This window comes from Argopecten irradians, chromosome 2 (genome assembly GCF_041381155.1).
Source record: "Argopecten irradians isolate NY chromosome 2, Ai_NY, whole genome shotgun sequence".
In the NCBI taxonomy this organism is placed as follows: Eukaryota; Metazoa; Mollusca; class Bivalvia; order Pectinida; family Pectinidae; genus Argopecten; species Argopecten irradians.
In genome coordinates, this window is record NC_091135.1 from 44,460,115 (window position 1) to 44,475,230 (window position 15,116).

At 33.7% G+C, this 15,116-nt stretch overlaps 1 protein-coding gene across 1 annotated transcript; it reads left to right on the plus strand.

The window, feature by feature from the left end:
- Positions 1 to 3,404: 3,404 nt before the first annotated feature.
- Positions 3,405 to 13,980, plus strand: LOC138315631 (transcriptional repressor scratch 2-like). Its single transcript, XM_069256791.1, has 2 exons — positions 3,405 to 4,036; positions 9,597 to 13,980. Exons 1-2 carry the CDS (start codon positions 3,874 to 3,876, stop codon positions 10,376 to 10,378), a joined length of 945 nt encoding a protein of 314 aa, XP_069112892.1. The 5' UTR covers positions 3,405 to 3,873; the 3' UTR covers positions 10,379 to 13,980.
- The last annotated feature ends 1,136 nt before the right edge of the window (positions 13,981 to 15,116 follow it).

The window sequence follows — 15,116 nt, forward strand, 5'->3', positions numbered from 1 at the left end:
GTCTAACCTTGTCTAAGACAAGTAAAACTAGTGTTTACATTTTAACTGCTAGCACCATGTTGGGCTTTCTAGCAGTAAATGTTGCATGGGTGGTGTAATCAGGAAATTTATTTTGGGCTTAATCATTGTTGAGTATAACATTGTATTATTGAAAACAAAAGATCCTGAAAGATATGTTATTGTTGTCCGAAAATATTTGTTCTTTGTTGAATTGTTCTACAATGTTGTAATCTGCTATCTGTTATGAAGGATAGAGTGCAGTGATTTTGTTCTATCATCAATTTCACATTAAGCAATAATAATTAATTTTTCTTTGTTTTCATAGCAAATCTGGCTTTCTGATTGGTCAATATTTTTTTTGCATACCACTACGAAAAAAAATTCCGAGAATGGCCCGAAACCCCGACGTTATCGTGACGTCACAATAGAGACATTGACGTTGCGTATTGATTCGGAAAAAAGAATCCCTTGAAAAACCATTAAAACGTTACATTTAAACATACTTCATCAGAGTATAAAATTAATTATAAGTATTGATGTCACTATTTTCTAATTTTATCGGGTTATGAAAAAAATTGTGTGCAAACTTTTGTGAGAATCCACTACGCGGATTCACACAGTTCGCAAACATTTTTTTTTTTCATACCCCGATAAAATTAAAAAAAATAGTGACATCAAAGCTTAAACGAATAGAAGGGAAGTTCAAAGATAAACTTACGATAACCATGCAAATATTTTGTCTGATAAGGAATATTTTATAATGATACTCTAAAAACTGACTAAGCAATTGTTGTTAAAATGCTAAGGAACCATACTTTTTATATTATAAATATCGGCGTTTTTTCCAAGCCTATTTAATTTTGAATTGTGTAGGTACTGCAAACATATAATATCTGAATTATAATTATCTAGTTATACGTGATATCAATCTACTCCGCAACTTTTTAGTCATCACATCATCGTTGAATATGATAAAATAGGCGAGAAATGTGTAGAAAGGTGAGTTGCTTTCTCTTGAACTATCTTAAAGCAAGCGATAAACATTATCATATTCAAATGCTTGAGCGTGACACTACTTTTCCAGGAGTTTTGATTTAGTTAAATTTGGAATAAACAGAAGACAATGATATATGTATATCATTGTTATGTTAATTGATGTTGGTAAGACAACTTAATTCGTTTGACTTCTGTTTGTATCATATGATGCGACAAATTTCATTTATTTTAAGCATCGATATTGGACTTTCATTTTGAGACAACTCGTGCACTTTTTAGACCTTTTTGTGCTTATTCTGCCTCGCCACATGTCTGACGAAGGTGACGTGGTACATACGTAAAAAAATCACTCAGGACTTGTAACAATATCATTACATAAACCCTTCACTTTTTTTAGTTTTTCTTTACGGGATATCTGATGGTCGAATATTCATGCTTGATCATATGCTATGATAAATATGATTAAATATAAGAGAGCATGAGCAATAAGATGAAATATACAGTGTATCTCGTGAAGAAACCCAAACACTACAATGTAGTTATACAAGATATCGTACAATATTTGGTGATGTAATAGAAATCTTGGTTCCGACGTACACAATGTATTTTTTATAGTGACCAAATTTCCATTAAAAATTATGGGTTAATATCGTCAATGTACAACATGCGCATGCTCGGTAAGCAGTCGTTGACATATAACCCCTATGTATAATGCGCAGTAAACTTATCCGGCGAACATGCCGTAATGTGAAGAAGGCAGTGATACCAATCTAATTATATCATGCTTATACGGTTTAACGTCAGCAGTACAAATGAGCAGAAACTGTAATTAAGCAGGCATGTTTCAAAATAACACAATGAAAAGAAATGTTTGTTTTCGAAATATGGGTTTCTGTGTATGCATACTATTCGAATTCGACACCCATTGATTGATTAACGCCTCAACAATTAAATCATAGATGTCAATTTCATTACTAATTTGTGTTTGTTTATTGTCAAAAATATTTCGTGAAGATAGTTTGATGACTGTCATCATTTGCTGGAAATAGCGCCATAATTCGTGTTGGTTTTAAAAGCCTTCTCCATATGCAAACCATTATTGATAGTTGATTCGCACAATATTAGTTTTAGAGAGAGGTATAATAGTTTACTTTCGTGGTCGGACCGATCTGTGAGCCGTTCTCTTTGCTAGATCGATTTTACCTTGGTATGTCGTTATGCCGTTTATTATGCTATAGTAAGAATCAATAAAGATTTTTTGTAGATTTAACGGAAAACACCTGTCGGCTGTATGGTATGCCTAATTTTACTTTTCTCTGGCAACTCTTTGAGAGTAGAGTTTACAGAGTAGCTTATAACCATATGATCGTGCGCTTAGTCTACCCGGGTACCCTGATCTAACTCAAACGACTTTCAAAAATTGGAAAATCTTAGTTGATCTTCAGGTCTCTTAAAAACAAGAGTCAACGCCATTTGGTACGAAGCAATTTCATTTTGTATCTCTGAGTTAGTTACCAAGGTACCAATGGCCTTAACATATAGTTGGCTGCTCCGTTTATTCCTCTTGGGTATTAATCATACTTTCACTTTATCTTTCCAAATTCCATTTGTATATTTTTGAGGAAATTACCTTCACAAATCTTGATACCTTAATGAATCTTCTAACAAACTTGATAGAGCTGCAAAAGTCTCCCAGCACCAAAACTATTTTATCTAAACTCTTTGTTACCCGGCTCTCAAAAAATTTGTTAAAGAATCGTCTGTTCAGTTTTTTCCTATCAGGTATACTACTTTTTCTATTACTTTAAACAAGGTTATATGTCAATTTTTCCTGCAACAATTTTTCCTTTGTTTTCTTGAAATTCCAATGAAATTATTTCGTTTGTTTCTATTTTCCGAAAAAATCTCTCTCTTATCTACCCGTCCCAAAATTAAGTGATGAAAATGTCCCAGGTTTAACGGATTTCCTACTCCGGAGCATCAGCTGGTTTAGGTGTTATGTCCGGGTATCCCCTCTCTCCATCCTCCGGTCGGTCGTCGGGGCGGTCTGATTAACCGGGTGTTAAATTTTACTGATGGCATCGTAATGTTTAAAACCATCTAGGCACGCGGATCCTTCTTCAGTGCGCAGGCGCAAGAAATTGCACGATGCTACCCAATTAGAATAATGAGATTGTACGGAGCAGCAGATGACTGAAGCTAAGAACGATCCATACAACGCTCAATGGGATAATAGTAACTGTTTGTATTTGTCAGAGGCGACACCGCTATCTCCATTGTTCGCTGGCTCAATTATTCATGGTAAAAATCATGCCTGCTTCACTATGATTCGCCGGCGCGTGCCCGATGATTGGTAAGGGTCAGCTATTTAAAGCTGCGCTCAGGCGCATCATCCAGTCTCCAAGTAATAAACGGGACGTTTTGAAAAAATTGCTGAAGCACACATGGCTAGGTTCACAGCGTTTAAAGAATATATACGTTAATATTCACCCGTTACATCGCTGAATGGATAACAAAACACATTGACAAAACAAGCACACACACCAACAGCTAGACTCACACGGCTGGGGAGACACAACCCATTATATGATAGTCTGTCTTTGAGCACGCGTGATTGAGTGAACGTACGCAACAGTGTTGATATACCCGGTGTAACGAGAGACAGTAGGAAGGGGACAGACGATGTCAAGCTGCAATAGTCTCCCAGCCTCAGAACACCATGGTCAGACGGGACGACAGTAGACGCCTTAAGGGGATGACAGTACCAGATAAAATAGATAAGGCATGTATGATACAGATGATGAATAACAATATCTCCAGTGTACTGATACAAGATATTAAAGCTGGGATTGTGTAAGATCAAAAACATCCGAAAAGATGCCGAGGTCATTCCTTGTGAAGAAAGTGAAATGTGACGATGACAAGTCAATGCATGGTCATTACTGGTCAAAGGAGATATACGAAGACGATGTGGACAGTGTCCGAGCGGTCACTCCCTATACACCCAGCACCCACCCTTTGGCTGTCAGAGTTAACAACGGTATGTATACTTACTGTTCCACGGGTTGTCAATGGTATCGTGTAACATTTCTCAATAGTATGGAGCTTAAAACACGGCAGAATTAGTACACCATTGCTGATCATGCATAATATTTAAACTTTTTTGATGCATAAAAGTATCAATTTCAATAGTTATTTAAATGTTATCTAGATCTTGCATCAAGTGTCATACTTATGTTTGGTAGTAAGAAAAGCATAGTTTTTGGAGTAATTCCAAAATATGGATAAACTATTGATTAGATTTATATGAAAAATGTTAATAAAATAATTATTTCATTAATTGATTTCAGGTTTGAAAATTAAGGCTCTTCTTATTTCGTATACCCAACTATACCCAACTACGTAGTGTAATAGTATTGACAAACTATTTCTAAATTGCTTCAATATCATCCACATTCAATATCCAGATCATACTATTTTAGATGTCCCTTAGCCATATGGGAATTTTAAAATCGTTCGTGCTAAATGTTAATTATTATTAAGTAAAAACGCATGACCAACTTCGATAAGATATTGTTTTATTTAGAGTTAAAACAATCAGCTTACATTATTGGAAATGTTCTATTACAACACATTGCCATCAACAGAAAAGCTTTCATGGTTTACAAATTGCTTACAATCATGTGTATTTTATATCATTGAAAGTATGAATGAATGAATACAATCAAGATGTATCAATTTCTAAATAACTGGTCAATTATTCATGATTGGCTAGAACAAAATGCGACTCTTAAATCTCGTCAACTCATTATTCAACAATGTGTGCTGGACAGTAACAAGGCGATAATAGCATTAGCGGGTATATCGTGGTGACGAGATCACATTTAACACTGACCCTAGGGTTAACTAGTGGCTTCTTGTCTGTTGAAGTTTGTTTACCGAGGTCCATTACAGCTCTCGATTGTTCTTCAGCGCCTCGTAAAGGATGCTTGCTTTGACAAAATATCAATATCGAGTTGCTTTTGTATGGGTGCCAAATAATGCGTTAGTCGCGTCAGATTTGGTAATATATATGCAAACATTTTAAAGAATTAAGACCTTAATCAAGTGGTATAATTAAAAAAAAATAGATCTACATAAATTCAAAACTGGAAGAAACTGAATGAAAAAACAATACAAAAATCACGGACAGATGCTGAAATCTTAAATTTTGCCACTATCGAAACAACCTAAAACTACCATGCTTCCTAAGGATATGTATAAGTATCATGGCGGATGAATTACCAATACCACTTTTGTAATCATGGTGTCACATGTTAAACTAAATATGACATTATTTGAAAGACACTTAAAACGATGAGTTATCCCTATAGAACTTATGTGCACTCTATAGTAATATAAAATCTTTTCTAATAGCATTAAATAGGTTATGATGAATTTTGTAGTGAAGCACAAGTGTTTGGCGATTAAAGCCTTGTGTATCGTAGTGTTGACATTGTCACAATACTGTTGCTGAATCTAACGGTGTCATGATGTATATTTAATTGATTAAACCCTTCAGACATAGACAGGCGATTCTGAGTTTATTGTAATCGGCTGTGTACCCATGAGTAGCTAAATAAATCGATTATTATCGAATTTTGTATTAAAGGCAAGACGATACGTGTTTGGGCTAGCTAGGTGGCTTAACTACAATGGATGAAAAAAAGATTGATAATAATAAGGCGGGTTACAATGACAATAGGTTAAATATTGTGTTATAGTATCGCTAAAGGTTGTAGGACAGTACATTGATGTTGTTAAAGTAGAATAACGCTTATAGTTAAATAAATTTTATGCAGCATATTTGGAAAACGTATAAAACTAATATTTATATTTCATGGTGTCATCTCAAGGACCGATAAGAAAATGTTCAAATTTGATGTTATTATTTGTTTGTTTACCTATATAGCACTAAAATGACGGTGCAAGATAACTTGTAAAGTATCTATATTTGAGGTAATTATTAAGCTAGCTATTGGTATATGTAATGGATGCCAAAGTGCCAAATATAACATTTACTTAAAGTAATGGGTAGTCATCGTTTATTTGGACGGTGATAACCATATCAGTTGAGCGGTATATTATAGAGCATTCATCTCCCCTCCCCCCTCCTAATTAATTCCTTTGTCGATTAATTGTCTTGATTAATTGCTAATCGATATTTAAGAACATTTTGTTGAAATGATGAAAGTGGTTACCAAATTCAGATAACTCGTTACAGGTTAATATGGAAGATAAATTCAAACTATACAATACTAACAATGACCTATTTATTTTCACTGTCGTCTGCTCAAGTTCTTCGACGTGCATTAACCTCTTCATTAATTTATTAAATTCAAATTCACGGAACTTCGATACGTAAAAAAATACATGAAATGTGGATGTTTTGCCATTTACCTTTAACAACAGTAGGTCTTAACCATTTTGGCTTGATTCGTTTGAGGAGTGGCATTTATTAAATCCAAATCGAATTGGCCAATAATGGGGTGTAACTGTTATCCCATTGTTTGAAGTAACTGCTAGTTTCTGTGTGGCCTTTGTGGAGTATTCCCATATGAATGTAAGGTATTTCCACAAATAAATCTCGATTTTGACGTTATCTTTCGGGTTTAATACAAATCACATCAAGTTAGTGTTTTAATTCAATATAAATGGATAATTGCTTACCATTCCGAGTGCAATGATTAGACGACCGGGCAATTGGGCAATTAACCGCACGTGTGGACAGACTGGTCGTCCTTGGAAATCTACTAGTTTGTGTGAATCAGTCAGTCTATCGATGTCAAGATGATGACAAATACTCTTAGCTGTCATAAGGTAGTCTGTCAGTTGCTTCCTCTCGACATTTCCATCCTCTTCATTACTCACGGGGGAGTTTTAACGACGTTGTTAAAAAGAGCACCGATCGTTTGTCTTGGTCACAAGTAACACAGTGCAGTAACGTTCGGCGATCACGGTTAGGTGTTTTCTGTATCATGTTCATTTTCAAAGCACCAATATATTATCTTTTATTTCAAAATCAAATAACATGCGTTTGAACATTTCAACTTTGCATAATCAAGTTAATTGATATAATGAATTGAATTATTGATTTATATATGATCACAGGATAATAATTGAATCGTTGTCAATCTAAATAAATCTCCTTTTACATATTTCAATGCCTTACAATATCACATTGACCATTTTACAAATGTGCCTTTGTGTAGTTTAGACTAATCATAAGTGTAAATTAAAAGGGAATTTTTTGACTTCAGAAGACACACTTAACCCTTTTATAATTTTCTGTACCACTCAAATACAGTATATCAATTAGACATTTTCACTCGTGGGAATCCACTCGTAAATTTGATACAGGAAGCATCGTTTTCAAGTTGTGTAAATATTAGGCAATTTTTCAGTAACTACCAACTAATTATTCACAAACAGTGATATAATTTGAATTAGATAGCATTTTTGCATTGGAAACCAAATGAAAAATGATATAAGCTAAAGTGTGTAAGGTTACACATATATTGTCAGCTACTGTGTTGAGCTGAAATTATGAGCTTACATTATCTGAAGGATTGAAATATAATTACAAGCAGTGCTAACAAGCATCAGCCAGACATCTTCTGATTATCATTCTTTTTTATCGAAACAATCTATCAGGCTATTATCCCATCTGTTAAACAATTCATATAATATTTTACTAATGAATTAACCGGGCTTCTGAAAATGTTACTATGCGAAACATTAAACTATTCATAAAAAACATCAATTTATCAGTCAATAACTTTTCATAATAATATGATAAAACAAATAAACGGATCACAATTATACAAATTATAACCCAAGGCACTTGTAACATAAATAGTAATTGGAAATGTGATGTATAACGTATGGTGTGCTTGCAGTAGTTAATGAGTAAAATTAAATCAAAATTAAATAGTATTTTTGATTCTTTGGTCACCAAATTATGTTGTATATATTATTTTTTTCAAAGTTTTACTGTCTGTGTACACATGTTTGATCTATTTCATCTTAATTTAAGCTTTATATTACTCTATGTAATATTTATCAAGCCAATACGAGAATATATGCCATCATGTCATGGTAATCATATAAAACTTGCCTTTGAATCGAAGTTCAACAATCATTTTGTGGAGTTGAATGGATAGCGATAGACATCTGCTCGGCACGCGACCAGGTTTGAGATTCAGTTAATAGGCGATTTCATGGTCCAGTGATTTCGTAGTCACGCCTCCCCATCCTGAATACGATAGTGGTAGATACGACTGTTTGATTACACGCTCGAGTAAACACCAGTGTGATGTTACCATTTTCCCTTTTTTCTGTCAAACAAAATTTTATTAATAGCAGAAGGTGTGAAATGACGTAAAAACAAACATTACACATCCCGCAATAGAGGGAAAATAATTATAACACTCCGTTATATGCCTTAATTTCAAAAAATATTTTTTCTTTGGTTTTTAAATGTCAAAAGTTATAATTATATATAGTGCACCATCATTTATGAAATCCCTTGGATATTTTCCATAAATGTGAAGAGTACATTGCTCCGTGTTGTTATTTATGCCTCTATTGTTATTTAGATGTCTAAGGTTACCAATATCTGTTATACTAGAGCATTGTATCCACGAAAACAATTGTTGTTCTAATACAGCAATATCCCAAGACAGATGTTCAATACCGCCAGCTAACTTTTAACATTTCTGTATTGGGGATTCGCGACTACAGATTAGATATCAATGATATTACACTAGGAAATGAAAGTAGGATGTTGTAATACAATCTCATAAAAGCACATTTAACGACACAACAGTTCAGTGAACCTTATGGAATAAACAGTTATTGTACTGGAAAAATTATATTTTCCCCGTATCTGTTTGTTATTGCATTGTAAATGCGAGCCAGTATCAGTTGGAATTCACCACATCTTCATTATAATGACGAATAATTCAATATTTACTTCCTTACTTGGTAATAATTGATAATTATGAGAATAGATTGTTTCGAATTTATTTCATTAACATGGTGTTTTATATTTCATAAAATATTTTTAAAATCTAATCTACTGTCATCGGTCATTCCTGATATAGTTCAATTAATATACATTAAGGTTGATTATAAAGTAAAATTTGAAAGTGAACTTGTTCCATAATACATTTCAAATTTATCTATTTCCATTAACTTCTTTTACTTAAGGCGTTTTAAATTTCAATATCATTTCTTATTATGCCGTGGCAAGGATCGCACATATCAGATTTCTGAATGTCAATTGTTAACATCATGAATTTACGCAGATGTAATTTGCTAAAGGTATTTTTTATTTGATAGCTTATGATGTATTTTCAAAATCTGAAAATAGTCACATGTTCCATTTGAATCACATAGTCCTATATAAAATAATTATCATTTGACCTCGATGATGGATTCATTGCAAAATCATATCTTAAAAAATCACATCTTACAAAAACCTGAAATCAATATCGATATTTTCATATCTGAATGTTCATTTACAGAAATAAACAAGCCATGTGATTTCATTTTTGCAGGCTACATAAGCGACCTGATAGTACCATCACTTCCTGTTAACGCGACTGTCGCGGAAATTGAAGAGAAGCCACAGCCTCCAGCTGCACATGTGGAGATCCAGTTCGAGGATGTGCGAGATGAGGAATGTCCTGTGCTTGACCTTAGCTCTGATCGGAACAAAAACAACAACATAGAACAAATCGGGAGAGGCGTGACCATAGGATATACGTATGACGCGTTCTTCATTAGCGACGGGCGTTCACGACGTAAAAATGCATTCGGTATTCCTGAGAAGGTATCCAAGCAACGCTACACATGCAATGAGTGCGGGAAGGACTACGCCACTTCCTCGAACCTCTCTCGCCACAAGCAGACACACAGGAGTCTAGACAGTCAGCTAGCCAAGAAGTGTCCCTACTGTGACAAGGTGTACGTCAGCATGCCGGCTCTGTCTATGCATATTCTAACACACGAACTTAAACATCGCTGCGATATATGTGGGAAAAGTTTTTCCAGACCTTGGTTACTGCATGGGCACAAACGTTCTCATACGGGGGAGAAGCCGTACGGATGTGCTCATTGTGGGAAAGCATTCGCAGACCGCTCCAATCTTCGAGCACATATGCAAACTCATTCGGCGTTCAAGCACTACACTTGTAAGAGATGCAACAAATCGTTTGCCTTAAAATCATATCTTAATAAGCATTACGAGTCGGCGTGTATCAAAGATGGCTCAGAGTCCTCTTTAGATGGGCTGAAACACAACATTTCTCCTCACCACGAAAGTTTGAACTTTTCCTAATAATGGACTGAATTCGTTGGTTTATGCAGTGAATCATCGCTCTATATTCTCTCTTGATCGATGTTCCCTGTATGAAGTATGACTACATATGACACTAACCGCGTTACTCACAATTTGAGAAACAGTCATGTATCATAAAGAACGATGTCAACGAGGACAGAAATCCAATGATACGCAGTAACCATAGTGCACGTCTAGAATCACTGACTGAAATGGCTACAGACGGTATTTAAAACTAGAGTAATGAACTACTTCCCAACATGAAGATATTCGTTATTATTTTGTTTGTATAGACATTTTATACCAACGATTTTGTAGGTTCTATAAACATTTAAACCCCCTTTTAGTGACAAGCCACGTTCCTACCGCCAGTAGTGCCAGAACACGTGTGATAACAGATAAGTATATTAGCCAACCAGTGCCCCTATCCCCATCGAAATCACCATTTTTTCTATTTTCTTATAAATCATGTTTAACAATTTTGATACACATGATATTTGTTGGTGTTATTTCCCATCTTATTAGTCTTAGTGTTTGTTAAAGAGATGCATTTTTATCATGTGAACGCACATATTTTAGCGGTTTTTTTCTTGTTTAATTTATTTTTCCATCGCCAACCATTCAGTGATTTTTACACTATTCGGCTCCATCAGTATTGAGCTCTTTTCACATTCTTCAACTCAATACACTGGTAATACATTCAATTTAGTACACCAAATTGCAATTGCTATAATCAGGAAATGTTCCCTTAACTTGTTACCAAGCTAAAAAATGTGCGTTTACTTGACTTTAATATATGTTCACGTTGCTCACTTGACCTAGTCTCAACTATTTTTGGAGATGAGTGTATTATTCTAGTCAGTATTAGATATTTGTTGACACAATCCCTCAAGTGCAATCAATCTATTAGCATGTTTTGTAGTGTTATCGGAATAAATTGGATAGGAAAATGGCCTATATGAAAGTTATGCTTGTTGCAAAATGAAAGATTAAATATATGAGATTCTGAAATGAAATAGAATCTTGTTTCAACAAAACTCAACGAAATAATCTGACAATATGATCATCAATTGGTTGTGATTTACGTTACAAATATCAAATTAGTTATCAGTTATTTCCTATAATTATTAATTTGATAAAAATATTAATTATTACCATATACCACGAATGAAACGCTCCTTTCACAAATTGCGTTTTCCTCTTTTGAAGAAGCCATCGAAGTTATTATACGACAGGAAATGTTGTCTACTGAAAAAGATTTTTGTTTGTTCTACATATTATGAAAATCAATAGAATTGTATTCGAACTTACAAAGTTTTTTTTTATCTCAAGGTTGTTGTTCTGAACACAATGTACTGATAACTGTAAATGGATGGATAAGCTTTATATTTTCCTCGTGTTGATTGTTAAAATGAAAGAGAGACAGTATTTGCAATTTGTCCGAATCACTGATTATTGGTATTTACCAATCACGTGTAAATAATTCTCGGATTATTTGTGTTTCCTGAACGTAGTTTAGTATTTGTGTGTCCATTGAAGAGTCGGTGCTCTATTTCACTCGTTATCATGTTAACTTTGCCTCATTTTGTATAATTCACTTACATTATCACTGATATATGTATAAGAAACTTTTGTAAGATTATTCCTGAGCCCCATTTTGGTTGTGAAAATTTATATCAACTTAAATGCATTGGCATAATGATAAGACAGTACTAAAACATAATACGTGTATTTTCACGTGCGACACTAATTACTCAATTTTTAAAATGCACATTTCCATAAAAACTATTACGGAGTATGTTGTTTTACATTTCAACACCATTAATGCGGTTTAGTATTGTTGAAAATTCTATAACCACAAACAGTTTGTTTTGATTTTAACTTAAATCGTCTAAACGATACTCTCTTGTCGGTTTGCCATATAGCATGGCGGAAAAGCCTTCTGGGGTCAGATTTAGCAACATTTTACAGTCTTAATGAATTCCTTATCTTATATATCTCCATAGGAAAACATTACAAAAGTACACAAATTTCTTTAACTTAAAATTTCTACATTGACTGCTGTAATGCTTTTCTATGGAAGAATATATATTAAGGGGTGTTTGATTGTAGGGACATTGGTAAAACTGGCGTCTGAGGGAAATAATGACCTTTACCTCATGCAGTAGAGCTTGGCCTAAATCAGTATTATATGTACATGAGTAGACCAATTAGCAGTAGTGATTATTCTTTTGATTTGGTCTAAGTGATGGAGTATCGTCTCATACTCATTTACATCTTCTGTTTAATTCCTTGTGTAAATAATGATATCTGGAGATAAAGATAGAGCATTAGATGCGTTATATTTAGTACAATCTAATTAGCAGTATTATCTTTTGTGATATTATGAATCGTTTCCTACATAAGATAAATGATGTTAGGTACATTGTAATTCAGAAGCAACGATCACGTGTGCATATATATACATACATGTCTTATGAGGAAACGCATATAAATTCAAATATCGCGTAGTTAAGCGTGTAATTTATTATTTTAAACAACGATGAGTTTCCAAACAAATTGTTGCGTCACAACAGTTTGCAAAAATATTTTGTGCTGTTTTAGACATTTTATGATAGATTGATAATCATTTTCATAAATTGAACAATGATATGTTTATCACTTAAATTAATTCGTGTGCCAATCATTCAAAGTGGATGTTGTCTTCTTGCATGTGAAGCTATATGTACATAGCGTTGTCGTCATTAATTACCATTCTTCTTTTTTTTCATTTCCCATTTTGTCATCATTTTCCTTGTGTAACATAACACAAAACACATTCATAATTCTACGATACACATGTGACACCATAGGTGTCCTCATCATTTGAATGTCGCATATTGTATATTGCTTTTATCTTGGAACCCTTTTTATCTCACCGGCATTTAAACCCATGATGATGAACCTTACAGCATAGCAGTTCTTTCTGAATTCATGAAAATATTTTGTGTGCCATATCTCGTTCAGAATATATAAAAAATGGATATCAATTGCATTATTTAGATATGTAGTTTTTAATGTTTCCAAATACCTAAAAGATAATGAAAAACAATCATGTCTGATTTTTTGCTATTAAAACAGCATGTTGTGAAGCAATGTTGAAATAAACTTATTTTAATCTATTTATAATGTATACAGTTATAGATCTACTACATATGTAACATTTTAATCATAACTGTTGTATTTCAGTGAGTTTTCAACCATTTTCCTCACTTCAGTCCTTGAGTGCCCAGGGTGAAGTTATATGTTTTCGTCCAATCCATGTCCTTGACATCCTTGTGCCTAGTCTAGATTCCTGTGCATGTTCAATATTATTTATCACACCATTGTGGCCCTTTTAACGAACTCACGCCTTGTATAGCATTATAGAGGTAGACAGAGAGATTATTATGTAATATGTTATCTTTGATTGTTACACCTGTCCTTTTGACATACCTGTGCAATATCAGAATCCGCATATCAGTATTACATAACAAAGATACCATAGCTGTGGTTAGTTTTTTACACACATTTTTCTTTGTTCATTCCAGGTTTAATGAAATAAAATATTTTATGATGGATAACACGTTTTTTCATTTTCTTTGGTATATGTGGCATTAACAGAAGTTTCAAGAAAGTGTTCTTGTTATTTAAGACATATTACTCAAAGAATTCAAAATTCTTCAAAAAGAATAGATGTGTCAAACAGAAATGTCCTCTTTTCGTCGAGCTAGAAATGTCTGGAATTTAGACATGACAAAATGCAGGAACTTGTTTAACTTATTTCCATTGAAATGGTCGTGATAAATTGTCTACAATATATATCTAAAGCTATATATAAAATATGTCACTTTTGTGATGATAAGTAATTTGTAACCGAATTAGAAAAATGATGTTACATGAATAAGGAGGAGTTGATAATTCCATGATATAAATGATACACTAAATGATATAAATTACCTAATACAATCACCGGAAAAGAGAAAATAGCCAGTGGCCATCAAGGCCTAGACACATTTTGCCTGATTGTCGTGTCTCTAACGACCATCTGAAATTGAAAGGCTTGAGCACTATGACAGAGTCTTGTCACGTGATTCCCCAATCAAAATCCGCATCTTTGATTCCTCTTGTGACTTTGATTTAAATGCTATATTTTCATCAGCTTACAATAATCCTTCCTCAGAATGCTGGCTGTGAGAATATTACGCATGTGCTCTTTAACAGGTTCACTGAACCCTATGTTTGGATCGTATCAGTAGAAGACGCTTGATAAGTATAATTAAGTATCAATATCATGATTCTTTACGTTTTTATTTTCTAATCATGAGATTACATGATATTAAGTCGAATATGCATTATACATATGCACTTACCTATCCCGATCGTTTCTATCCGGAAATCCTCGTGCAAATAGTAAATGTGTAGGAACCACAAACCCAAACCGACAATAAATCCTTGATAGATCCCTATAGGACAGAATATTTCATCGAGAATAATGCTTACAGAGTCTGTTGGTTAGGTATTTGGGTCATATCAGGTTCAAATGTGAAAATTGCTCAATACATGTACGGGGAAGTAAATTGTATAAATGTTTTTATTGACGTTTTAATCTGATTTTGTCAGACGAGATAATCAATAGTGAAAGTTATTGAAAATTAAAGTCATTTTAGAGCGGAATTTAACACAAAAGATGGTAGACCCAACATAAATGTTAAGCAAG

Bases quoted from the DNA above. Each gene is read 5' to 3' on its own strand.
- LOC138315631 (XM_069256791.1), top strand. From the start codon at position 3,874: ATGCCGAGGTCATTCCTTGTGAAGAAAGTGAAATGTGACGATGACAAG. The intron at 4,037-9,596 runs GTATGTATACTT...TCATTTTTGCAG, and splicing joins GGCTGTCAGAGTTAACAACG to GCTACATAAGCGACCTGATA.